Genomic DNA, 26,314 nt, shown 5'->3' with positions numbered 1-26,314 from the left:
CTGTGAGAAAAGCCACTATGTCATTTTGTTCAGATTATTTTAAAGCAGTTATAAGTGATCACCACTTGGTGGAGCAGTTTGTCTGCTTTCTAAATTTGTTATAGATGTGCCTTAACCACTGAATATGAAATGATCACTATTGAAGGTAACACATGTGTTTTGCTCGATTTGTTTACTTCTAGATTTGTGTGTTTGTGTCTGTGCACCTGGTGTTACTCACACTGTGGAAACGGAGACCTGCTTACACACTCACGCTGTGGGGACTTAGTCTTCCTCATGGGATATGGCTCCACACAGCGTAAATCGCTGATTTTTGTAGTGATGACTTTGTGTCAGATTAGTGAAAGGTTAAGGTTAGGGTCAGAACTGGGATTAGGTAAGTAGCGGTTACAGATAAGGTTTGGTTAAGTCTCCAATAAAAAATGTCAGTCAACATAAAGTCGCCCTGAGGAATGAAAACTGTGTGTGTGTATGTGCACTGTGATCCCTTTTAGAGGTTCCTCTACTTCTGTAAACACTGCTCAGTCTTTTGCCTGAATAAGGCAGTGCTCCTCACTTTATGTCCTTGTTAACTCCTTCATTTCCCACCAGACCATTTGTCTGGCAGCCCCTTCCAGATGAATTGCAACCAAGTGAAGTCTACAATTTGAAAGATAAAGACTGGTTGAGACAATGCACCATAAAGCCTCACGTGACCTGGTCCACCCAGGACGCTATGACAAGAGGAAGACAGAGTGTGACAGAGTTGGATGGATGAGGATCTGATGTGTTTCTCCCACCTACTCCACCTCCTTCTTCCCATCTTGGGTGGTTTGTGTAAGCAACCTCCAATCTCTTTCTAAACATGCAACCTTATGAAGTGCTGCTGTGAGAGGCGTGATGTCAGGGTGAGCTCTCACAGCTCTCCAGACACGTTTAAAGCAGGGTCGAGTCAAGGAGAGGAGAGCCCTGAAACCTTCGCAGAAGTCACAAGACGTATACGCTTACATCCTGAAAACAGGTGAGTGACACTACAGCCACCGATCCTTGATCTGAATTTCTATTTTTCCCATTTTATTACTTTATCTATAAGATTTTATGTTATAAAGCATTACCTCAGCCCCTTTTCAGCTGTGTCTGAGCACACATAGTTTTACGCTGCTATCAGATTCTTTCAGTAATGGTCTCGTTCCACTACATTACTATATTTGTACGTGTTTTTGCCCCAGCTATGCTGCAGTTGCTGAGATACACTGGGGGGTACTTCAGTAAGACGAACACATTTTTTTGCATGTCTGCTCAGTTTGTGTCTGTCAAGACTCACAGAGTTGTTTATATTTCAATACTGAGCACACTACAAATAGAATAACCAGCCAGTAAAAACTAGTCTGTTGGGTCTAATTCAGAAATTTCTAATTCTATGGGAATCATAAATATAATGGTTATTTTGGAGAGTTTGTTGCATATACAAACAAGAAAAGAAAGAATACATTTCAAAGCATTTTTTTTTCAGTTATCTCTGAAATCCCAGGTTTTTACGGCTCAGACATGGAGTCAAAAACTGACAGTGGATCAACATCACCGACCAGCAATGAACTAGCTGCTATTGAGGATGAAGAGGTTCTCAACAAGATGGTGAGCCAGTAACAGTTGTCTTACTGTCATGTGAGGGGAATCTGGTAACCAGCCCATCAGTCTCATCCTTAAATGTAAGGTTAACTCTTCTAAGACTATAGAGCAGGAATTAATATCTTGTTGGATGAGACTGTTTTCCGTTTATTATTTTAGTTTAATGGAAAATCAGTGCCAGACTTAGTAACATAGTCATTTGGTGTCACTTGGCTTTGATTTGAATTATATACATGTGATTGTGAGGGGAAGATTTCCTTTTCTAAATTACAGGAAATCTAAATACCATATTAGAACTTGTGAAAATGTGCAACCACTGCAAAATATCTATTAAAAGCTGTTTCCTTTAATGTCTGTTTTTAACCTCTGCTTTATATTTTTAGTTGGACAATGCAACAGATTTTGAAGAGAGACGAATGATTCGTGCTGCATTAAGGGACCTGCTCAAGAAAAAGCGTGGTAAAAGCTGAGGACAACATCTACTCCTTTGCTCTCCACCATAATGACACCTGCATTTCTTCTCTAATGCTTTGCTTGTTTTCTCACCTCTCCGTCGTCTGTCCGTCCACCAGATAAACGGGAACAGGAGCGAGGGTCGCGGCAGCAGGACTTGAGACAGCAGGGCCTGAGCAAAGGGGGAACGACAAGTGGAGCCTTAAACATTGGAAGAGCATCTATGAACCAGCAGCCATCAATAAACAGTGAGTCTGATTTGGCACCTCTGTTGTCCTTGAGCATGTTCTACTATTGTTTTATTTTATTTTATTTTTTTAATTATTTGAGCTTTCGTATTTTTATTTTGATTCTCTGCATTTTGTCAGAACCTGCAGGCCAGCCTTCTCTGCCAGCCTCCACTCCCTTCAACAGGACATCAGGCAGGTGAGTCACATTCAGCACAGGCGAACAAGTCAAGTCTTGTTTGTGTGGGTACACTTGAGGCCACAGCCATAAAATGTTACACAGTGTTAAAATGTTAAACAACAGTTTTTGCCAACTACGTGGTAAAGTATTATTTGTAACAGAAAACTTCATTCAGATGATACAGGTTCATCTTATGCCTTCTAATAGGAGTGAGACTGCTGCAAAGCAAAGTGTTATTGTAATTGTTTAGTAATCTTGTCTGGCCAGGCATTGGCTAAGTTAAATCATGAGGTAAGTTTCTTTACATCCAGTGTTTGTCTTTATTTTCTCTCATCAGCAAGACCAGTCCCGCTGTAGCCTCAGCCCAGATATGTACTTCTCCTACAGCACCCAATGCTAAAAATGTCAAACAGATGCTTCTGGATTGGTGCAGAGCCAAAACAGAGCCATATGAGGTAAATATGCCCTGGCCCTTTTTGTGAATTATTGCCCTGTGGAGCTGTACACAGTTCTGACCTTTGTGTCTCATCTATCGCCATGTTTTCTTTTAAACTGGCTCCCCTCTGGTATGAAACAGGGGGTCGACATCCAGAACTTCTCTTCAAGTTGGAAAGACGGCATAGCTTTCTGCGCCTTGGTGCACCGATTTTTCCCTGATGCATTCGAGTACTCCATTCTCAACCCTAACAAGCCCAGGGATAACTTCCAGCTGGCTTTTAGCACCGCAGAGTGAGCTCCCACTACTTATACAAGAATACATATGTAGCTTATCTGGAATAAACTCCAGAAGTAAATGGCAACTAAGAGCAAAGTGACTTTACAGTTTTCACAGGTTATTTTCAGTGACACTCTGTCTCTGTCTGCAGGAGGCTGGCAGGTTGCCCCCCTCTGCTGGACGCCGATGATTTAGTCCGGATGAAAGAGCCCGACTGGAAGTGTGTGTACACATACATCCAGGAGTTCTACCGCTGCCTGGTGGAGAAAGGGCTGGTCAAAACCAAAAAGCGACTGTAGACTCTTAAAAACTCAGATACTTGCTTTCCTGACTGGTTGTGTTTTCAGTCTTTACAGTTACTCCACATATTAGCTCAAGCTGAGACCAAAGATAACATTACACTGAATATTTACATTTTGCCATGTAGGAAAAGTTACATAGTTGACGTTTTGTTTTGTTTTTTAATGCAGAAGATGCATCCTGTGAATGTAAATGCACAGTAGTGAATGGATGGCATTTGTTCTGCTTTGTGTGTTAGCAGGGACTTATGGGTGTCTATGTGCTGTCAGCGAACAGCTGGCGCTTGGGATCAGTACATTCCACTGAGATTACACATCTGCATTAATCCCAGTCAGGGCCATACAGAATCTGGGAATGAATTTTATGATGAAGAGCCTGACTGTGGGAGTGTTAATGACACATTTATTAAATATTCCTTTGTTTTACTATTGTTGTCTAACTATAAGTGATGTTTAAACTAAATGCCGGATACCATATTCAGAAGCACTTGAGGACTCTGAAAGTTTAGTTTAGTTTTTCTGTCTGAATGTGGTATGTATACAAACCAACGTTACTAGTTAGGATCAGTTTATTCGTCACAGGGGCTTCTGTCCTCAGTGTCTGTAATGTCACATGCAAAGATTGAGTTTCTTCCCCTGACCCTCTACATACTGTTTTTAGGAGTAGCTTCCATAAATGTCCGAAAATGACCCTTCATAGAAACCTGGCATGGGATTTAAAATACAGAGCATTTACTGAGTGGGAGGGTACGTTTTATATTGGGGGTTTATTCTGTAGTGGGGATTATCCTGACCCCTGCTTTTATCATTCTTATGTGTCTCATGTGAGCCCTCAAACTTTATTTGCTGGAATACTTTTTTAATAGTGTGGTTTCATTAAATTACTGCATGCACCAGCTTTTCTAATGGATGCATTGTCACAGTATAACACAAGATGATGAATAATTTATGTATTTTAAAAAGGTAACACCAATACTAAAACTGTATTTAAATAAAACGACCAAGGCTTATCTTAAAAAGAAAAAAAAACTTTGGAAATTGTGTGAGGTGTCCTCACCTTTGTACAGAAACAGGAACCAGGCTCAAACTGCTGTAAAGAGAGATATCACAGGAAGGCTTCCAAGCCACGGTTTAATTATTGGCATGCTGATCAATTCTTCCTATCGGTGACGCACTAATGCCAGATTACTGCGTCACCCACGGGACAGATGCTCAATTAATTCTGGCTCACTGAGCTCCAGCAGCTGATTTTTTTTTTTGTGCCTTTCTTGCTTCAGTCTCGTCAGTCCCGTCAGTCCCCCCTCCTCCCCCAGGTGCTCGTATATTTTAGCCAGATTGCACCCAGAGAGAGAGAGAGAGAGAGAGAGAGAGACGGAAAGAGGGAGGGGAGTGCACTGTGAGCGTGCGTGACGGGTCGGTGTACGGCCGGTGTTCGGGGGGTGCAGGCGGGATGCTGACCGTAAAGTGCACAGCTGCTCCGGCAAACTGCGCTGCGCCCTAGACAGTAATTATAAACAGGATGAGGTACAATCATCTGCTGTATTGTAGTACAAGCATCAACATGCAAGAGACCGGACGCACCAAGCGTGACGGTCTCTCGTCCTGACAGCCCTGCGGCGCGGTCTGCACCGTGACGGAGACGTCCGCTGTCCCCGGTACCGCATCTGCTCTGCAGGCTGGTCGGGTCGGTCTGGCTCCGGACCATAAACCGAGCTTTCTCTCGTACGTGTCGCGTTGTCGCACAAAAGGAAACTGATGTTTTTTTTTCCCTCTGTGAATTTGTGAACTCACCTTTTCCGTTCACCTTGAGAATAGAAACAAAACGTATGACAGGTAAGACTGCAGCAGCTGCGTGTTTTTGTTTTGCATGTTTGGGCTTTGTGGTTGTTTTTGAGACCAGGCTGTTACCTCTGTAGATAATGGAGCTGCCATTCAGACTTGAAGGCTCATTAAATATGAAAAAGGCCACTTGTGCTAATGTATTTCATCTGTGAAAGTTACATTTCTACTTTTAAAGTGAATTGAATACAGCCCTGTCTGGTCACCGTGATTCAAAACTCTTTGAAAAAGTGGAAACAATAATTTCATTGAGATAATCATGTGCATGTCATGAATACTTAAAAGAGGTGTATAATTTCTGTGTGGCAGATAAACAAAATGGTGGGAGGCTCCTGTCTTCCCATCGTGTCAGGCATCCTCTACCTTGTGACCCACAGTATCTGTTGACATTGTCTGGCCTGCTCCATTATCTGCACTGTGCGTCCCATCTCATGCAGCCTTCACTCTGACCTAAGTTCCTAGTTTCCTAAGCAAAGGAGCTCAAAGGGTGAACAGAGAGCAGACAGACACTTAAACTGCTTCTGTCTCATAGCCATCTAACTATTGCATCTTCTGCTTTGTAAAAAGGGTCACAGGCTAATTAACGTTGCTGAGCAACAAGGATGTAATCCAGGACGCAGGTGCAAAGTTAGTACTTCAGCCCAGTTGCCTACTCATGATAGCATCATCAGCACGATGTGGACAGTTCCTCGATATGCTGTGATTCATTCTTTCAGCTGCTGCTCCCTGCAGGCAAATCCTTTGTTGTATCACCTGTGCAGCACAGACTCACTGATTCATGTAAATATCATATGACCCAAGTTAAAGAAGGGTTCAAGATATGGTGATGGGCAAAAAACACAGAGGTCATTTGTATAATTTTTATAACTGTGGTGAGCTTCTTTATCTTTCTCTATTTTTTTTATCTCTCCAGTACTTGTAATATTCAGGTTGTGTTACAGGTTGATGGATCATATGCAGCAGAATCAGATAAGCAGTGACCCTTGTGGGCCCAAAATGCAACCTGGACCCTGTTCGTTGTTCGGAGCCACTCCAGGTTTTCCTGGAACCCAAGAGCCACATCTCATAAGCCCTCCAGAGGTTTTCAGCAAACAGTCTGAATTGAGTCCTGTCCAGGCTGCAATTGCACCTACAAAAGTCACACACCAGATGCTGTCAGACCAGGCAAAGTCTGGATCCACTCCAGCAACGCTGGCAAGCATAAGCCGACCAAGACCCACTGCTCTTAGAACAAAACCTGTTCCAAAGCCGACCAGACTCTCAGCAGACCTGTCCAAGGAAATAGATTTGATGCCTGTTTGCATCCCAGGACCTCAGAGTGTCAATGTCCTGCCACATTGCCCGACAGAGTCCTCATTCCCCCTTAGCAGTCATCTGAGCTCCCACAGCCCTCAGTTTCACACCAGTCAGCCTTACCTGAGTCCCACTTCCAGCCTGCCCCAATCCAACCCAAACCTGTCCTCCAGCCTCAGCCCCAAACCCATCCTCAGTCCTCAGCAACAGGGGACCCCTTCACCTGGGAGCTTGACACAGAGCCAAGTTCAGTCTGAGAAGCCAGGAGGAGAAAACAATGACTTCAGGTGAGAAAAATCCCATTTGTTAAAATCTTTTTTATATTACTTGGCTTCTGTCAAAATGATTCTGTTGTTTACAACTGAATGTTGTTTCCTCTTAGGTCCAAACACAGCCGCAGATAATGTGCCGCAGTCTGTGGCTGTAAGAAAACTTGTGTGGCAGACCATGTCACACAAATCAAAGCTGCAAATTTCACTAAGAGCTTTATGATAAATGGACACAGCCACATTTTGTTGGCAGACTTTCCACAGACATCTTTCTGTTGTGTTTATCATTTGTAAACAATGGCTGCTTATGCAAACTCAGTTTAAATCTGCAGGACTGTGTTTATATGAAGGATAAAGCAGGTTCTGGTTAGTGTAATTCCAAGTGCTTTACAGACGACTGACGAGCTGGTAATAAGTCAGTACAAATGGAAAACAATTTGTGACAATTTGTGAACGCACACGAGAAACATAATTGCTTAAAATTTGAGCATCATAGCAATAAAACTGATAAAAACTATGAAAAAGCAATAATGTACATAAAGGACAGTAAATACAACTGATATGAAGACAGAGAGTAAAAATATTTTAAAACATGAAAGCACTAACCATTGTCATATAAGCTGTTTTGATAACTGATGAAGCAAAAATGCCATTTGTTTCTTCCATCTTCTCAAATGGGAACATTAGTTGTTTATGAAAGTAAAGTAAATCATGAGTTGGCTGTAGATTAAGATGTCACCTTGGGATTGTGGCAAATTGTAGTGGACACTTTCACAATTTCTTTTGCATTTTTTGAAAAAAAATAATGAAACAGCCAATAAAGACTATTGATGGATTAATCACTTTTGAACATAAGTTAGTTGCAGCCCTAATGAGTTGTTTCTGTAAAGGACGGAGCTCTATCTCTTTGTGTTTTTCACTTTTAGTACACACCCATGATTGCACACACACACACACACACACACACACACACACAATACTTAGTCATCATAAAGGTACAAAGAGGTGCTTAATTGTGCTTATCTTTTTTCCATACACAGAGATGCTGCTGAAAGATATTTCCCTGAGGATTACATCGCTGATTAAGTCCTCGTTTTCCCGACACAATATAGTATTTATATCTAATACAGCCTTTCCACTGTTTCTGTCCTTTGAAAGGGTGTACATCGTCACATGGAACGTGGGATCAGCTGTCCCACCAGATGACATCACTTCTCTGTTCGGACCAAATGTTTCAGATGGGAGCGTTGACATGTTTATCATCGGGTAAGCAAGTATTTCTCCCAGGCTCAGCAGTGCCAGAGAGACAGCCGTGAGTGCCCACTCAGTCAGCTGTGTTCGTTTTGATCCGTTCCCTCCTGTTATCTGTCACTGTCCTCTTTGTTATCATTTCATTTTCACTTATTTATGACATTTCTCTACTTTCTCGCACACTCCAGACTCCAGGAGGTCAACTCCATGATAAACAAGAGGCTGAAGGATGCTCTTTTTTCAGACCAGTGGACTGATCTTTGCATGGACACACTTGGTCCCTTCGGATATGTTTTGGTTAGTGGGGGGTTAAATCTGTGGTCTCAAATCAGGCATACTGTAGATTTCTTATTCCTATCATTTTTATGTCACTATAACTTCTAGTTTCCTATACTGATACATAATTTTCTATCTACATCATCTGTTTAGGTGGCATCCCAGCGAATGCAGGGAGTGCTGCTGCTGGTTTTCTCTAAATTCTGCCATCTTCCATTCCTCAGAGGTGTGCAGACAGAGAGTACACGCACAGGACTTGGGGGATATTGGGTACGTGTTATGCATCGAAGAGTGCGGCTCTGAGATTTATTACATTGCAAAATGTGTGGCAGGTTTGTGTCAGTGGTGTTTAGGGAGGACGTGGCATTGAAAGGTGGTGTATGAGCGTTCCTCCCTGCATGTGCATGCGTGGGTGCAGATGTCAGTGTCTGACCTTCCCGTGTGTGTTGATGTCAGCATCACCCCTGGCTGCTGCTGGTGCAGTCTCCTTCTCTTTGAGGTCAGTGCAGCAGCAGGCTGTCTGGCTTTCTGGTTTTGTGACTCATTGGCAGAAGAAAACAAAGACCTGTTTGATGTATGCCAGTGTTTTACACCATTTTATCCTAGAGATGCCATACATAAAGACCCCATTTCTGACTGTGTCCTCGTTTTGCTTCCACTCCCTCTAAGGGGAATAAAGGAGGTGTCAGCGCGAGGGTGACGGTGTTCGGCCACCCGGTGTGTTTTCTCAACTGTCACCTGCCAGCCCACATGAGAAACCTGGAGCAGAGGATGGAGGACTTTGAAAGCATCTTGCAGCAGCAGCAATTTGAAGGCGGCACTGCCACTGGTGTACTGGACCATGAGTGGGTGACATAATTTTCACATATTACTCTAATTAATTCAGCTGAGGACTAACTACCCACAAAAAGGTGTTCACTATCACTCACTAGTCATCATTTATGAATTTATGACACAAACATTAATTCATTAACATCTTTCTGTTTCAATGCATGCCTCAATGTTTCAGAATCAGTCTGAGCTATGAAATGCAACAGCTGCTCCCCACGAACAAATGAATATTCAGAGGCTATACTTATATAGTTATATTAGTTATATAGTTATAGTTATAAAGTTTAGCCTTAAGTTTATTTAATCAACAATGTTATATTTTTTCAGTATTTTCTATTTTTCCAGTATTGCAATAAACAAGTAAATTGGATTTTCAATACAGATTTAAAATTGTTCCTTATGAAATAAAAATAATATCCTACTTTTTATAATAAATGCTCTAATTGTATTATTTTGGTGTATATTTTTCTTATTCTCAGTGTTGTGTTTTGGTTTGGGGATTTAAATTTCCGTATTGAAGACTATGACATCCATGTGGTAAAATGTGCCATCGACAGCAATAAGTTGCCTCTTCTGTGGGAGCGGGATCAGGTGAGGCACCTTCAGCGTCTTAAAAACATTCACCTTTCCATTTTTTTCTGCAAAGCTTACACTACCTACTTGTGTAATGAAACCACAACCAACAGAGGGTGCTGTGGAAGCAAATTTACAAACGTCCCTTTCAAGCTGAATGAAAATGATTCAAGCATGTGCTCTGCTCTATTTTTGTTCATTGTTTGTCTATTCTGCAGCTCAACATTGCTAAAAATACAGAGTCCATCCTAGAAGGCTTCTTGGAGGGACCACTCAAATTCCCACCTACTTATAAGTTTGATGTGGGCACTCACACGTACGACACCAGGTTCGTTTAGTCGCTTCCATCACAAACTAGATTAATCTTCTATAAAAGCAAAGTTCAGGCGGCTGTGATAATTTGTTGTTATTTTTGGTGTTATTTCCATCAGTGCTAAGAAGAGGAAACCTGCCTGGACAGATCGCATCCTCTGGCGCCTGCGCCGCACTGGTTCTCCAGTACCTACCCACAGTGCAGCACTGCAGCGGGGTCTGACCTCATGGTTGGGTGGGGCAACTAAAGTTACACAGCACCAGTACAGAAGTCACATGGGCTACACCATCAGTGACCACAAGCCTGTTTCTGCTCTGTTTTCACTGCATGTGAGATGAGATTTTACACACTTCCTTCGCCACATTGGAATTGCTCTTAGACGAACGCTTCTTTTTGGTTTCATTCTTCTCTCTGTAACTTGTGCTCTCTCTTCTCATAGTTCCCTTTCAAGGTAGATATTCCCCTGGTGGAGCTGCAGGTAAATAAGGAGTGGACTAAAGTCTCAGATGCTACAGTCAGATTCACTGTCGCATCAACTTATCAGCGCAGCTCATGGGACTGGGTAGCCATATACAAGGTAATTGTTTTGTTTAGAAGCACAAGATACACTCTGTAAATTAGTATTTACAGTTAGAGTCATTACTTCTTTCTGCACAGGTTGGATTCAGACATCACAAAGATTACCAGGCGTATGTGTGGGCCAAGGGTGAGAACGCAACACAGGTGTGCCAGATACAGAAATTCAACCAATTTTAAAGCCATCATTTTGTGCCACAGCTGAACTCATAGTTGATTTCTTTCTGTTTGTCTCTCTCCAGGTGACATTTTCTGAGGAGGATTTGCCGAGAGATGATTGTGAATACATTCTGGGTTACTACAGCAATAATATGAACAGTATTGTTGGACTGTCTTCACCCATTCAGGTAACAAACTTTAAAGGGAGAAAAATTGCCTTTTTATGATATATTTAGGACTGGATATATACTGTATACGACATGGTCAAAATTATGTGGTCATCCAACAACACTGACGTGATTGTTGAATGTTAGTCTGCATCTTGAGTCTTCTTTCCTCAACAGATCAGGATACCGGTCCATAGCCCAACCATACATCGCTCAGAGAGCTCAGACGCAAGCTCAGAAGATGACAGCACTCTGGTCTTGCTGGCTCCAAACTCCCGCAGCCCGAGCCCTAAAACTGGCAAACACCACCATCGCCACCGGCGTAGCCGCAGCCCTGCTGTCCCTGCTCTTTCCTCAAACCCTCTCCCCTCCCTGCAGGGCCTCAGCCTTTGTCCTCGCCCCAAAGAAGGCCAGACACGTAGCCGCTCCCCCTGCTCTGCTGCTAAGAAGGAGCGGCTGGTGTCTCCAGACACTGTGCCGTCTCCCGCCATCAGCCCGCTCAGTCCTCGCAGCCCTGTGTCTCCTGGTGGTGGAGTGACTGCGCCCGAGGCCCTGATTGCTGCCATCTTAGGAGAACACAGACCAGCTCAGGTTAGCCCCACAGGAGTCAAACAGATAGGGAAGGCAGGAGAAACAGACAGTCGATAGAAATAAACATCAATATAAAAGCAGGTGCAGAACAATGAGAACAATGGCGATATCCATGTATTCAGAGTCTGATCTGACCCCACACTGTCACTGTGCTCATAGAAGCAGCACTTTTACTGACTCCTAATGTAGTTTGCAAACAGTCCACAATGTAGTCCTGCAGTTCTGTGTTTCTGAATCTACCATCATCTCATACACTGTGTGTATCTTGGAGTCAACTATTTGTCCAGACTCCTGTTGGCAAGTGCTTTTATAGACTCTGAAGCTATATCATACATACACAAGCATATTGAATGTGAAACCAGTCAGTGAAAACGTCCAGTTACGATGGGTGACCAGTTGTGGCTGACAACAGTATTAGTCCATGTAAACAGTCTTGTATCAAAATAAGGACCAGAAATATTGATGGTATCATAGTTCACAACAGAGAAAGAGTGTTTGTGGGCTTGCGTGGGTCTGTGTGTTAAAACATAAATAAAACGTGTGAAACATGCCTTTTGGACCAGATGACAGTTTATAATTTTAATTCTATAGTTCTTGTTCTGTATTCCTAAAATAAATCTAATGTCTCCAAGAACAGAGATGGAGGATTTGACCACCTTAATCAATTTAAAATGTGTGACCATGTGACTTGAACAGTAATCCTACATCAGCGCTCTTATTCTTAGCAGCTTTGTCAATATCTTTGCGTAATGTGGCATTTTTGCTTCAAGGGAAACACTGATATTCAACTGTTTGAGTGTGCAAATAAAAAAAGAACAAACTAAGGAGGCAACTGAAAAATACTGTTTGATGAACAAACATGAATTCAAATTTAACTTGAAAAAAACAAGACTTGCACTTCCAGTTTAAGTTCACTCACTTCACTTGGATTTTTAGCCTTTTGACTTGAAACTACTTATCCCCCCCACCTTGAGACCAGAGATTGTGCAGTAAATCAACAGATATGATTGCAGTTTAAATATTTTAAATGACATTTAGGACTTGGACTGGAACTGAGATCCTGTTCTGGACTCAGGACTTCATCGCCAAGACTTTAGACATATCGTGACTTGCAAAAAATTGAATTTCTCTCACATCTACATGATGCACTGCAAAGGCTAAATGTTGCAAAGAAGGGCAAATGTCTATGAGGTGGGATATTAATACAAGACAAACTGATAGAAAACAGCTTGTCAGCAAGGCCTTATTGATCTGTGATCGTGCTCGCACAGACAGATTTCATGACAAAATAACACAACTTTCAAGCAGAAACAACAAATCAGATAGTAATCATGATCCTTAGATTTCTACAGAGATAAGTGTGCACAGGTTATGCTTTGCCCTGAAATTTGTAATCAAGATAATCATTTTAGGATTAGCAAGCAGAGAGAAATCAGCCCTTGATCTTCAATCACCTAACCTAACCTTCAATCATTATTATCATTAGTGATAATACACTGCCGTCAGCAGGTGTTAAACTGGTCCAGTGAAGTTTTTGTATTAGACCTTTTTTTTTTTTTTACCAGTACTGATTAGGAGAGTTCATGCTGCTTGGAGCTGAGAGTATTTAACCACAGGGCCTAAGGGAAATTAAAACACTTTAGAGAGAAGCCACTGGCTTGAAGGTTCTGTTGGGTCAACATGGGTGTTTCAGCTTTTGTGAAGGAAAACATACAATATTTTCCTCAAACATTTGTTTTGGGATTTTCTCCTATTTCTTTCCTCTTAGAAGGAGAATTTTAGTGTTTATACTTCATTTGTTTGTAAATTGCTATGTAAATATACAATATAGGTCCATGGGTGGCGGTATTACGCCTGGAAGATAAAAGCCTTCAAGAAATACAATAGAAGAAGAACAAGACAAATTTTATTTATTTGGAGACGCCCATTCGCACCACATGGTCTGTGCTCAACAACAACATTGGCTGTGGAGAAATGAGGGTCTGAAGAAGCTGTTGACTCAAATAAAGTGCCTGACCAGCTTTATATTTCAGCCGGTGAGCCTGAGCCACTGCGGTGATTTTGTTTGCGAGACCCTCCGTGTAAATTCAGTAAAAACGCACCTGGACGGAGAGCTGGACCTGCTCCAACACTGACTAAAATGAACTGCAATCTGAACGGTTTCCAAAAAGAACTTCTCGTTGATGAAAACTGCTTCCTTTTCACTTCTGAATCAGTAGGAGAAGGACACCCCGGTAAGTTTTTTTTTTTTAAATTCAAGTTTGAGCCTCAGCTTCTCCTGCACCCTGAATAAATAGCAACTTCCCAAACAAGGTCATGTGCCGTGTTAAGCTGCTCCTTGTCCACTAAGTGGGCGCTTCATCCTCTCTCTGTCAGCACTGAGTCAAAGTCAACCCAACAGCATAAACTGGGGAAACACTGTTTTTTTTTAATGCAGATGTAACGTTAGTTATCCGGGCTGTGTGCTAACAACACGGCGGCTAGCTGACAAAGCTAACACCAAGTCAGGACTGCCTATAAGTCACGCAACATTAGTTCCGCACGGTTTTGTTCTGCGTTAATTAACAACGTGATGTGGATTAATTGTCAGCAAACGCCGGTGTAGGCTGCCGGTGTTGTTGACCGGTAACAAGAATAAACACGGCTAAGCTAATGTGTGTGTTTTGTGTTAGCTGACGTAACGTTCCGGCGTTGCGTCGTTACGGGGGGACGTGACATGTGCGTCGGCAGCGTCTGGTCAGGGAATAAAATGGACAAAATACTGTGGAACACCTCAAACAAAAATATGACATTGTTCAGTAGTGGTTAGTGCAAAAAAAAAAAAAAGTACTCCTCTATTGTAAAGGCTGTTCATAAAGGAGGCTTCTTTTTTAATGTGCAATTATTAAAAGTCAAGTAAATCTGGAAAAGTTGTGAAACAAAGTTTGAGCTTTAAAACTGCACCTTTACATTGACTAATCATCTGTAATAGACGATCAGTTTCCGGTTTTTTAGGAATATCTTGAAATGAACTATCCTAATGTTAGTTTAATACTATGGTCCTGCAATAAATCCTGCTCTCACACAGTAAGAATGCTTTATTTTCATTTGAGAGTTATTTATTTGTGGTGCTTTTATGTCATTAAGGGAATACTATAATTGCTATTACTCTTGTACGATTATCTGTGATATACAACATTGCAAATTCAGAACTATTAATCAGGTTGTCGTACAATCTGCTGCAGGGGCAGCTGTATTGCAACTGATAATAGGCTTACCAGTAATCCTAAATATAGATGCTACAGGGGCTGCTGCTCAGCTGTGGGTGTAGTCACATTCACACACTTCATAGTTGCAGGACAGGAAAATTCCAACTGGGATATAACTACTACTGATATGTTTCCACACATGCTTCACATTTGTTGTTGGTAAACATTTAGAAAACATCTGAAGAACTTCTGAAGCATCCTTGAAATGTCCTGAGTTGTGTATGTGTGGAAAATAATGGTAAATCTCTTGATATGTTTTTTTTCTTTTTCTTTTTTCTTTTTTTTTTTTTTTAAACACTTCTGTTAAACAAATTCTGATAAATATCAGCATCAGTGTCACAATAGCTACAGTATTTTAGCACTAAAATCTGTTAAAACCCCAATTATTGCTCTGGTTAGTAAGCATGACCAAACTTCTGACCTGGATAATAGTTCTTTGCTGCTGGAGTGAAATTAATCCACCAGCAAAAATAAAGATTTTAGAGCGGTTTAACCTCTCCTACCATCAAATTCACACCTCAACACCAGTTCTTAATCTTTTTTAATTGATTTTTAGTGGAGTGAACTTATTATGTGTCGTGACATGTAATATGTCTTCTGTATGTGAACATTTTTCAACTCTATAGGCAAAACTAAGGAATTGCCGAGAGGTATTTTATGAAAAAATACTTGTGTTGTTCCACAGATAAGATTTGTGACCAGATCAGTGATGCTGTGTTGGATGCACACCTTAGACAAGACCCTGATGCCAAAGTAGCATGTGGTAAGTCATGAGAAAGTAAAGGAGGGTTGTGCTTTACTGCGTTTGTGTGTCAAGGCCTAAAGTTAAATATTGCTCCTGTAGATTCTGGTAGCAAAAGTGTAACATTATACATGAACAGTGTATTTTTACATTAACATGTTGTTAGTATTTGCGTCAAAATCTCAGTAAATAAGTTTTCTTAATGTTGTTCAAGAAAATAATTCAAAACATAAATTTAAGACTTGTCATTAAGTGAATTACCTGCTTCAGTATGAACAGTGAGTGTACTCAGCTCCCCTTCACCTCCTTGTTTATCTTATGTTTAGTCTTACTTTGCATGTCTTTGTGTCCTCAGAGACCGTTGCTAAGACAGGCATGATACTTCTGGCTGGTGAGATCACCTCCAGGGCCAATGTTGACTACCAGAAGATTGTCAGAGAGTGCATCAAGCATATCGGCTATGACGACTCCTCCAAAGGTACAGTGATGAAAGTTGGAAGCTGTATGAGTTTAGTCCAAGTTGAATTTAAAATTCACACAGTTTAAGCCTCTTTCTTACGTTTTAAGGAACTGAGAATGGGGAAAAAAGGTACATTTTAAGGATTGTTGGCCTGATTATTGGCAATAACCTGAGTAGCATTTGAAATTGTTATTTTAAAAGCCATAGATATTGGACAGTAGGGGGCACCCTGAAAGCTGTGTGGTGTATGTATGACCTCTGCAGTTTGGTTCCAGCTGCCAACATTTGTCGCAGGTCTCCCCCTCTCTGTCTTTGTTTCCTGAAAAATTAACTTTGGACAGTGAGTAAGTAAATAATATTAAGTAAGTGAATCATTTCTGACACACTCTTAGTAGCTCATACCGTAAAACCAGTTAAAGCTATGTATGTTTCCAAGGTGACATCCTCAGTCTGCATCAGAGGGGTTCCTGAAAAAAAAACTTTTTCTTATTGTATCTAAATGAAAAAGCAATTCTGGACAAACCAGTTCCACAGTTTATACATGATTTAGATAGTTATTGTAAAACTGTCACTGAATGTTTAAGTTGAATATTTGAATCAAAGTGCATATTTTAAGTATACCAATAATTTTTGAGTGTCCTGTTGAGGATTGATGCAGTATGTGGAATAGTCCCCTGAGGCTCAGTTGTCCTGTTCCACAGGCTTTGACTATAAGACCTGTAATGTGCTGGTGGCTTTGGAGCAGCAGTCCCCTGACATTGCTCAGGGTGTTCACCTGGATCGAAAAGAAGAGGATGTTGGAGCTGGTGACCAGGTTGGAGGGTTCATAAATTTATGTTTGTATTTGGTCCGAAGCTGGGTAACTGGAACCAGAAATGTGGTGGTAGCAAAGTCTGTTCTTTAGATCTCTGTTCATGCTGTGTTTTGCCACTGCACCTCTGACAGGGTCTGATGTTTGGATATTCCACTGATGAAACTGAAGAGTGCATGCCCCTCACGATTGTCCTGGCACACAAACTCAATGCCAAGATGGCAGAATTACGCCGAAATGGAGTGCTGCCATGGCTCAGACCGGATTCCAAAACTCAGGTTAGGCAATGAAATTGTGCCGCCACTTCCTCACAGACCATATGCATTACTCAAAATGAAAACTGAACAGTACTGCAGATATTTTCCTGCTGGGATTCTCAGTTTGAATGCCTTTCAAAATATACAGTTTTATTGATGGCAAACAGAAATATATTACTTGGGCTTTTAATGAGATCTGCATCAACGATTATTTTTGCTATTGGTTGACCTGTTGTTGGTTTTAAGTTTGCAATAAAATTTTCTTTTTAATTGTTTATTTATTGTTATCGCTTCAGGTGACTGTACAATACAGGCAGAATCGAGGCGCCATGGTGCCATTACGTGTCCACACTGTTGTGGTCTCCGTGCAGCACGATGAAGGTATAGGTTTGGATGAGATGCGCCTATGTCTGAAGGAACAGGTGGTGAAAGCCGTGATACCCAGTGGGTACCTCGATGATGACACCATATACCACCTGCAGCCCAGTGGCCGCTTTGTCATTGGAGGGCCGCAGGTGAGCTAGGAGCTTCTTTGAAACCTGTACCTCTTTAGTTCTTCTGTACACTCCAAAGTCAACACAAGATAATTAAAAGTTAAACATATTTGTTAATACATCCAAGTAGGAATTTGGGTTAGAGTTTCAATGTTGTAGCTCTTATTCAAAGTCATGAGAGGTTTTTTTTTTTTTTTTTGGCAAAATTAACTAAAAACCAAGCATTTTTCTCCAATGCACATAAACATCATTGTACTGTAGGTAATGTCCCTGTTCCTTCCCACAGGGTGATGCTGGTCTGACCGGGCGTAAGATCATTGTTGATACTTATGGGGGTTGGGGCGCCCATGGAGGGGGAGCTTTTTCTGGGAAAGACTACACAAAGGTGGACCGCTCTGCTGCCTATGCTGCTCGCTGGGTGGCCAAATCTCTGGTAAAAGCTGGACTGTGCAAGCGTGTGTTGGTTCAGGTGAGGATACTGTAAATTTCAGTGAGAGGTACTGGTTGTGGTCAGGTCAAATTCATTCGAAGTTAATCACTTTGACTATGTTCATAGCATTGTTAAGTACATTGCATGTAATTAATTCAAGCTGCATAAAGCAGCTGTGAAAACTATGAACAGTTACCGGTCTTGCCTGAAGACAGATTGACTAATTCCACAATGAGTAATATGGGTGGAGTCTTGTTTTATGCAAGCTACTTACTTTGTATATTTGTCAACTTCACAACAGACCCTGACTCATGTTGGATTTTCTTTTGTGCAAATATTGATATTTGACAACATTCAAAAGCCAACGTTAGCTAGTTCACCTATAAATAGATGGTATGAATTGGGTGATTCAGTAATTGTGACCAGAGTGTGTAGTCGGAACATTTTATAATTAAAACATACAAAACAGTTCTCAGCGGTACTATGTTTTCTAAATGACCTTATACATATATTTGGCTTTTCTGGGCTGTTACTGATTGTTTCTAATTGACTGATATACAGTTCACTAAAGAGCACTGTTAGGGGAGCAGAGTTCATGTGCTCATTATACTACTTATATTATCCCAACAGAGTTAGACAAAATGGAAAACATATGTTGCCTTTAAAGAGAAAGCAACAGAGGATGCCACATATTAGAAATTAATTACAGTATATTATTTTTCATTACTGCAAAATACAAACATGACTCTATTTTTTTTTTTATTTAAAATGAACATAGTGATTCAAATTTAAAATTAGTTTTTCTAGATACATATTAAAAAATGAAACTGAGCATTTTCTGTGTGTAGACAATATATGCCTTCTAGCCTTTAAAATACTTCGTGTCTCAGAAGGTAAAGTTCCTAATCTATGCATATTCTGTAATGACTCTTTCAGCTATCCTATGCTATTGGAGTTGCCCAACCCCTCTCTGTCTCAATCTTCCACTATGGGACATCTCAGAAAAGCGAGAAGGAGCTGCTCGACATTGTGCAGAAGAACTTTGACCTCCGTCCAGGAGTTATTGTGAGGTATGCCTCAGTGTCTGCTTTCAGGTTGTTGCAAACATACATGCAGTTAGGATCTACATGTACACACATGTACACAGTAAACTCATATCCCTATGATTTTATTTTTGTCTCAGGGACCTTGACCTGAAGAAGCCCATCTACCAGTGCACAGCAGCTTATGGTCACTTTGGTCGTGACATCTTTACATGGGAGGTGCCCAAGAAGCTGAAATACTAAGCCCCCCCCCAGTGAACCTTAGGTGTATTACAGATAAACCTGTGTGTTTATCTACCTCCCCCTTCACCTTTACCCTTCTCCTCCTCCCCTGTGCCCCCTTCCTCCTCACATACACAGCCACATCACTACATAAAAATATGCCCTTTCCTCGCCTGTTAGTGTTTGCACCCTTAAAGAGAAAACAACAGTAGTTCAGATGCATAGATCTTTAATTGAACAGACATATTAGACAAATTTCTTGTGCAGATTTGAACAGTTCTGCCTTTTATTATGTGGCAGCAGATTAATCGTCAGCAAGGGTCCTCATTGTGCTAGTACTGAGTGACCAAACGTGTTCCACAGCAAAGCTGATTGGTATTACAGTCAGCATATATGTAAACCATATTTAAGCCAGATTTTAAATAGGGTTATGTTTGTATTTAGCCGTAATGAAAAATAATACACTGTAATTAATTTCTAATATGTGGCATCCTCTGTTGCTTTCTCTTTAAAGGCAACATATGTTTTCCATTTCATCTAACTCTGTGGGGATAATAGTGGCTTAGCATAATGAGCACATGAGCTCTTGGCTTATTTTGAAAGTTTTGATGGCACAATTAGGGTCAAACACTTGTCCAATGATTTAAAAACTGCGCTTTTCTTATTTGTGCTGTCCCTTGAGGCCATGTTTTTCTGACGTTTTACAGAGAAGTCAGAAGCTGCTAATGGCCTTGTCATGTTGGGCTGCACCATGAAATCACTCCATTTTTGTAACTTATTTTATAGTTTGAAATATGGTAATGTTTCATAAGATGTTAAATATGGCATTCTTCTACTGACCAAGATAAGGGCATAGTATAGTTCTCACCTTTCCTGAGACTGACTGGGTGTAGCTACAGAGAAACCCAGCTCAGTCGCCTCTGCACAGGGACTGCCTTTATTTCTTGGCAACACTGTACTTGAAATAATTTATAATATGGCGTTTGAGTATTGTGGGACCGGACAGTCTGGCAAGCAAGGAAAGAAAACTGATAATGTGTGCCACATGTTTTTCTATCTAAAAATTGTTTTCCACTACATTGCATGTGCTTGGCAACCTCACACCTTCAGTCACAGCTGCACTTAAAGTAAACAGTTGAATGGGAGACCATGAAGAGCAGAGACAGACCAAGACAAAGAGATAACAGGCAGTGCACAGTCAGCTCAGTGAATGTAAGACTTGGTATTTTGCGCTTTTTTTCTCAGCAGAGTTAGTTTTGTAGTAACAACGATGTGGGATCAGATATGTGACTTGATGCTTGTGGATTCTGAATCTTACACTAGAATTACACACTACATATTTCTTGAAGTTACCCATAAATGAAAAAGGTGCTGCTGTTTTCAATGTTACATGTTCAGTAGTTCACAAATGTATTATGATGGAGGTTTTCATTTAATTAATTTGTTTTTCAAAATGTATTTGTTCTATACATGATACCCCTTGATGCATGGTGCCATGACTCAAAACTATAATCTGAGTAGTATACTTGAACAAAAAAAATGAGTTAAGGTCGCCCCTCCCCTTGTTCTCTTAAAGACTGTTTTGTGGCATTTACTCACAGGAAATGCAGACAAAGTTAGGAAAGATATGTCCCAGAGACCCTGGCCAGATTTCAATCCAGCATGTTTTCCTTGACTTTACTCCTGGGAGTATATGCATGCAATATAGTGTCAGAACTAAAGTCATCTGTAAGTCTCAGCGAGTTTGGTGGTGACCTATAAAATAACCTCAGTTGTTGGTCTGAGCTGTGTGCACAACTGTCTAAAAATGGCTTGATGTCACTAGGTGGCACTGTTTCACCAAAAATAATACTGAAAGTATGATTTTTGATGATTGATAATGGTGACAGATCATCTTCAGTTTGGCTCCTTTGACACCACCTAGTGGTTTCTTGAGCTTACTACAGAGACCTCAGATAGGAGCCAATGTGGTGCTATGAGCATTTTAGATCAATCTGTCATGCAATGAAATGACTCAGCCTCCAAAGACCTTTTTTACAGTAGGTTTGCATCCTCTAAACCACAGACGAGACAAATGATTGGTTGGTGTTGTACAGAGAAACCAGCCTGTTTACATGGTCTCCTGTGGAGTTACTATATTCTGTTCAATGTGTTTTTAAATAATTGGAAGTTAGTCTGTGAGCGTGGTTACTGAATGTGAACAAGTGCCTTTTCTGATTTTCAGCATTGCTCCTCTATCCCTACCCCCCCCCCCCCATCATGTCTGACTCCTTATAGAATGACACCTCCCACCCCCAGTTTTACAGAGGTTGTAAGATGTCTTCAATAATAAATCTGTCTGATTTGTTGTTGAATTTCTCTTTTAAATCCTTTAAATAAAGTGCACTCTGGCTTTGGTGCATTACCATTGTATTGTGTATCCCAAAGCAGATTAATGTGATGGCAAAACAATACGTTAAATCCAAACCTTAATTTATTTGCTAAGACAATTTGTATAAGGAGGTTCTTGCTATAGTCAGTAACAAAATGTTGTAGGTGCAAATAAAAATGTTAGAAATAGGTGTCAGTGTGGCAAGGTGGTAAAGATGATCACTTTTTCAGACTAAATAATGAAGTAATTCTTACATTGCTTTCATTGCTGCTTTTACTGTGTGAAGTGTAAAGACACACACACACTGCAGTTTACTGTTGCCACTAAATTTGGGTTTGAAGGTCAATCTGTCTACAGAATACAGAGTGCTGCTGTGAGATGGCAAAAGCTAGCACATATATGACAAGTTCACAACAAATTCATTTACATTTTTTAATGAAAAGAGGAACTGACTTTTCGTGTGATCTGAGCAGGGACATTAGCCCAGGTAATGTGACTCATACACACAAGGTAATTCCTCTGAGATTATCTGTCAGTGATTGCAAAAAAGGCCTTATTAAATCTGATGAAGCCAGTAAGCGTTACTGTCACACTGCATAGAAAATAAAAGCTGATTAGTGCAAAAGTCTGAATAAAAATCTTCTAAAAACAGAAAGTATCAATTATACACAACAATTGTAAAACTTAAAGCATTAAGCATTTTGATCGTGTTAAAATTACATGTCCTTTCAACATTCCTCACAACTGAAGTTCAGATAAATCTTAGTTTATCCTGGTTTTCTTCAGCAGTGCACACCGTACAAAATCACAAAATGCAGTATGATAACAAATCACTATCTGAAAGGAATCCTGCCAGTCGAAACACCACAGTTGTGGTGCAGTTTGAGAAATATTTGCAGTTTGATGTTGAAAGATCAGGGTCATCTGTGGGGACACAGAAGTTGACTCCATGTTTCACCCTGAAAAGAGGGGTGTGGAAATATTTTAGGTTGGATGTTCTTAAACCTAATCTAAATTCTCACAAAATGATCATAAATTTCCACCTACCTTAACACTTTAGAGTGTGTTGTAGTTCACAGGCTTCCAGGCAAATTTGTTACAGTAGAACAGAGTCTGCACAGAGTAGACATAGGATCAGGTCTGATCGGTATTTTGCAGTTGTAAGTTAAACAAGTTTACATTTAGAAGGCTGTTTACTTACTCCACATTTTAGGGCAGTCTTGATGTCTCTGCACCTGTATGTCGACAAAGTGCAGAGGTCTGAGAGTGAGGGGAAACAAAGTACATTTGAGCAGTCATTAGTTAATAGAAAGAAAATTCATTAACAGAACAATGATTTATGGGTTTAGTTATACTGCTGCAATGACAAGTTGAAAATCAGCCATGGATAAGGTCTGCAGTCAGTTTTCAAATAATAAATAGACCAAACTCATTTGAACGCAGCTGTCACTTGGTCTCTTAGAAAGTGTTAAGACATTTTCACAGCTTATTAGCACTTTCTATAAAAAATATATATATATATATATAAATTTAAAATTTCTTGTCTAAAACCCTGCACACATCACTGAAGGAGAGGCAGACTGACCCACAAGAGGAGCCTCCTGCCCTTTGCACAGGTGTATGAGAGCGCAGATGGCCTGAGGGGTGGCGTAGCTCAGGATTGCGTCCAGCACCGTCTTGCTAAACTTGCCAATGACAGCCTCACACTGCTGCCGGTAGGAGGAGGGCAAAATGTGGCAAATCTCCTCCAGCAGATGGATCACAGCACTCTGTTGGGGCGGGTTGCAAAATAGAGTGAAATGAGCATTTATCTGTTTGTCCACACCTTATGTTTTTTATTGTCTCCTCACTGGACAAATGTGACTCACTTCAGTCCTTTCTTTTGGCAACAAGTCCTCCAAAGTCTTGACGAGAAAAATGCAGAAGGAGCATTGCGTTGCAGGGTCCGCCTGATTGACAGACACGAACAGCAGAGGGAATCGAGCATCAAACTGGAGCCTTTACAAGTTTAAATATTATATTTAATGTGTCCAAGTGAGATTTACTGACATTTTCACTTTTCACCGCTGCCTGCATGGCCTCCATGACAAAATAGCGGAGCATCATCTCTTGCTTGTCGTCAGAGTTACAGAGCCCAATGATTTTGCAGACCTCTGCTGGTTTCTACAGAGAGAGAAGACAATGAGACCTCTCAGCAGCATCAGACTCAGAAAGCCAAAACTTCAGAGCAGAGTGTTGCTACAGCATTTTTCCTCCTGATATTGTTCAGACTTAAAACTTACTAAAACACTAGTAATAAAGGTGATGGCCACTGGAAGCATCTTCTCCACCTCCTCTTTGCAGACTTTGGCAGTACTGGCTGGTGCAGGCAAGTGATCGCACAGAGTTTCGATGCCATGAATGATCTTTTTCTGGAAAAAAGGAGATTGTTAGACATTAAACTGACTGGAAAGAGCTTCTTAAACCCGACCTTTGCAAAGGGCATTTTGACAATATTACTGGATAAACAAGAATGGTTAAAAAAAAAAAAAAAAACTCACTAAGTTTGTCTGTTATGCCCAAAGTTGTGAATAACCATAGAAAAGTTTGTTTACAGGATGGTCTCTGACTATTAAATGTCATTGTTCAATGTTTTTGATCAGACATGCATCAATATTATTTATTCTAAAACATGTCAACATGTTCATCAAAATACAAATGTATATGTTTCTTATGCACATGCTATGTAATTAATAACACTGCTAAACAAAATGTTGCTTGATAAAGTGATAGAACTGTTTCCTTTTTTTATTCACAGCTACCCAGTGCCCATTCAGTTCCTTTCATTGAAGCAGAAGTTGGGGTGAGTGGTAAAATGTCTTTCTAATTTGGTGTTTGATTTAAACAAAAACATAGAAATGAGCCAATTTGAGCTTTCCCTACAAGATCTGTAGTGAGCCCAATCAGATCGATTGGGCTCACTAGAAAGAGGATCTTTGAGGTCAGATAAGAAACTAAAGCAGCCCGTGAATTTCATTTCAGCTTTCATTCGACTTAAAAAGAGGAAGTGACTCTGAACCAAAAAGAAGAAAAGACGTTTTTCTGTGTGTGTGTGTGTGTGTGTGTGTGTGTGTGTGTGTGTGTGTGTGTGTGTGTGTGTGTGTGTGTGTGTGTGTGTGTGCGTGTGCGTGTGCGTGTGCATTGCATCCATGGCTGATTACATATTATTTGCATTTCTGAAAGTCAACAATGTGTTTCAGCTGATAAAGAACAGGTGGAAAGTAATTCCAGGAATTTTGAAGTTTTTTTTTTTTATCCAGTGAAAATGATTAAACCATGAACTTTAATAAGCACTTGAGATACCACAGTGTGCATACTCATCTTGTATATGAACATAGACATATCGATAATAATATGAGTGAGCAAATATTAAGCTCTGGAATGTGTTTCCTGCACTCACCTGGAGCTCTGCATTGGACAGCAGGTCAAGGAGGAGTTCAAATATTTGGGTGCAGTCCTTGCAGACGTCCCCAGTCTAAAAATAAAGTCACATCGTGAAAATATATTCATTCGCTCACACACATATCAATATGTGTCGTGTCAAAAAATCTCCTATGTGTAATGTTCATGTGTTCACAAGGATGAACCACTTTTGCGGCCCAGTTTCAATACTGAAACATGCGAAGGTGGTCCAGTTTCAATGACTGTAATACTTGTTTCTCTTAAAAAAATGAAACAGTTAAGTGGTGTATCATACTGTACTGTAGTGTCATCATTGCACCTTCAAAATAGGATGTTTAAAGCCACTATAATATATAATTTTAACACACCATGCAGAATGCTTTTGAGACCTACAGTATATTTAAGAATCACTCAATCTCTTTATAAATACATGCATTTTTTTTCTTAAAATAACATTTTTTAGTAGATCACATTTTAATTTGTTCATAATCAGTAGGATATATATAGTAACATACACCATATTTCATTGAAATCAAAAATGTGTGTTTTTAAAATGTTATGTTTTAATTGTGCTTTGAATGCAGCACATGCTTGTGATACAAGAAATATAAAATCACTTACTACTGGTGGGGTCCTTAAAACACTTTGCAAAACATCTGTATCTGAAGTCAGCACTGCAGGGACAAATACCGATCGTAAGAATCCTTATTGTAACTTATCTCATTGCTTGACTTTTTTTACTCTAAACTTTAGGAAGTAATTCATTATCTTATCACGAGAGATAAAATTTGTGTCGTCTTACCACAGCCTTGGATACCGATGGAGAGAAGCAATGCGATCTTGAACAGGGCCATCCTGGACTAATTTCAGACTTGTAGTTGAACGTCTTGCTCCTCAGATCTGTACAGGGACCTGCAAGTTGGGTTTCTATTTGACATGATCTACCTGCCATTTACAGCCCCCTCCAACCAGATTTTGAGGGGGGGAAAACCGACCTCATGATAGTTTTCAGTATTGCGGAACAGTTTTTTCTCATTCTCTCGATATGCTACAATTAGTCAGGTTTCATATTCAGTTCCTCATACTAAGATGCAAAATGTCCTTTCCAAATGTGTTTACACCCTTACGCCCTGTACTCACACTGAAGTTGATGAACATCACTGCAGCACTAATT

At 40.5% G+C, this 26,314-nt stretch overlaps 4 protein-coding genes across 5 annotated transcripts; 3 read left to right on the top strand and 1 right to left on the bottom strand.

Moving 5' to 3' along the window:
• The first annotated feature begins 677 nt into the window (after positions 1–677).
• smtna (smoothelin a) lies at positions 678–3,910 on the top strand. 2 transcript variants are annotated; one of them, XM_026297962.1, is made up of 8 exons: positions 678–1,000; positions 1,511–1,614; positions 1,992–2,067; positions 2,181–2,309; positions 2,430–2,487; positions 2,807–2,924; positions 3,047–3,198; positions 3,336–3,910. In XM_026297962.1, exons 2-8 carry the CDS (start codon positions 1,528–1,530, stop codon positions 3,481–3,483), a joined length of 768 nt encoding a protein of 255 aa, XP_026153747.1. In that variant the 5' UTR covers positions 678–1,000; positions 1,511–1,527; the 3' UTR covers positions 3,484–3,910. The 2 variants fall into 2 exon arrangements, with proteins under 2 accessions (XP_026153747.1, XP_026153746.1); XM_026297961.1 differs by having other exon boundaries at positions 1,493–1,614.
• A 2,357-nt stretch (positions 3,911–6,267) lies between these two features.
• inpp5ja (inositol polyphosphate-5-phosphatase Ja) lies at positions 6,268–12,067 on the top strand. Its single transcript, XM_026297782.1, has 12 exons — positions 6,268–6,902; positions 8,043–8,150; positions 8,324–8,432; positions 8,565–8,681; positions 9,081–9,256; positions 9,722–9,833; positions 10,034–10,143; positions 10,247–10,457; positions 10,568–10,705; positions 10,786–10,851; positions 10,947–11,051; positions 11,208–12,067. Exons 1-12 carry the CDS (start codon positions 6,268–6,270, stop codon positions 11,676–11,678), a joined length of 2,358 nt encoding a protein of 785 aa, XP_026153567.1. The 3' UTR covers positions 11,679–12,067.
• Positions 12,068–13,551: 1,484 nt separating this feature from the next.
• Positions 13,552–21,740, top strand: mat2aa (methionine adenosyltransferase 2Aa). Its single transcript, XM_026298416.2, has 9 exons — positions 13,552–13,855; positions 15,555–15,632; positions 15,967–16,089; positions 16,773–16,885; positions 17,017–17,160; positions 17,436–17,654; positions 17,920–18,102; positions 19,000–19,133; positions 19,247–21,740. The coding sequence occupies exons 1-9, from the start codon at positions 13,762–13,764 to the stop codon at positions 19,347–19,349; spliced, it is 1,191 nt and encodes a 396-aa protein (XP_026154201.1). The 5' UTR covers positions 13,552–13,761; the 3' UTR covers positions 19,350–21,740.
• Positions 21,741–22,117: 377 nt separating this feature from the next.
• On the bottom strand, positions 22,118–26,101 carry sftpba (surfactant protein Ba). Its single transcript, XM_026298417.1, has 10 exons — positions 25,943–26,101; positions 25,762–25,814; positions 25,139–25,213; positions 23,982–24,110; positions 23,749–23,862; positions 23,568–23,648; positions 23,285–23,468; positions 22,901–22,959; positions 22,747–22,812; positions 22,118–22,658 (listed from the first exon to the last, which is right to left on the bottom strand). The coding sequence occupies exons 1-9, from the start codon at positions 25,992–25,994 to the stop codon at positions 22,756–22,758; spliced, it is 804 nt and encodes a 267-aa protein (XP_026154202.1). The 5' UTR covers positions 25,995–26,101; the 3' UTR covers positions 22,118–22,658; positions 22,747–22,755.
• Positions 26,102–26,314: the final 213 nt, after the last annotated feature.

The sequence above is a fragment of the Mastacembelus armatus genome, chromosome 12 (assembly GCF_900324485.2).
Source record: "Mastacembelus armatus chromosome 12, fMasArm1.2, whole genome shotgun sequence".
NCBI lineage: Eukaryota > Metazoa > Chordata > Actinopteri > Synbranchiformes > Mastacembelidae > Mastacembelus > Mastacembelus armatus.
The sequence above is the reverse complement of the archived record's forward strand: the minus strand, read 5'-3'. Positions and strand labels throughout refer to the sequence as shown.

What these genes read in the sequence shown, in the direction of transcription:
- inpp5ja (XM_026297782.1), top strand. Translation starts at nt 6,268, where the DNA reads ATGGATCATATGCAGCAGAATCAGATAAGCAGTGACCCTTGTGGGCCC. An exon ending in GGAGAAAACAATGACTTCAG is followed by an intron (nt 6,903 to 8,042) that starts GTGAGAAAAATC and finishes GTCCTTTGAAAG; the next exon opens with GGTGTACATCGTCACATGGA. An exon ending in AGGGTGAGAACGCAACACAG is followed by an intron (nt 10,852 to 10,946) that starts GTGTGCCAGATA and finishes GTCTCTCTCCAG; the next exon opens with GTGACATTTTCTGAGGAGGA.
- sftpba (XM_026298417.1), bottom strand. Translation starts at nt 25,994, where the DNA reads ATGGCCCTGTTCAAGATCGCATTGCTTCTCTCCATCGGTATCCAAGGC. An exon ending in CATCGGTATCCAAGGCTGTG is followed by an intron (nt 25,815 to 25,942) that starts GTAAGACGACAC and finishes TTGTCCCTGCAG; the next exon opens with TGCTGACTTCAGATACAGAT. An exon ending in TGTCCAATGCAGAGCTCCAG is followed by an intron (nt 24,111 to 25,138) that starts GTGAGTGCAGGA and finishes CCTTTTTTCCAG; the next exon opens with AAAAAGATCATTCATGGCAT.
- mat2aa (XM_026298416.2), top strand. Translation starts at nt 13,762, where the DNA reads ATGAACTGCAATCTGAACGGTTTCCAAAAAGAACTTCTCGTTGATGAA. An exon ending in TGATGCCAAAGTAGCATGTG is followed by an intron (nt 15,633 to 15,966) that starts GTAAGTCATGAG and finishes TTGTGTCCTCAG; the next exon opens with AGACCGTTGCTAAGACAGGC. An exon ending in CGTCCAGGAGTTATTGTGAG is followed by an intron (nt 19,134 to 19,246) that starts GTATGCCTCAGT and finishes TTTTTGTCTCAG; the next exon opens with GGACCTTGACCTGAAGAAGC.
- smtna (XM_026297962.1), top strand. Translation starts at nt 1,528, where the DNA reads ATGGAGTCAAAAACTGACAGTGGATCAACATCACCGACCAGCAATGAA. An exon ending in CCTGCTCAAGAAAAAGCGTG is followed by an intron (nt 2,068 to 2,180) that starts GTAAAAGCTGAG and finishes TCCGTCCACCAG; the next exon opens with ATAAACGGGAACAGGAGCGA. An exon ending in CCAAAACAGAGCCATATGAG is followed by an intron (nt 2,925 to 3,046) that starts GTAAATATGCCC and finishes GGTATGAAACAG; the next exon opens with GGGGTCGACATCCAGAACTT.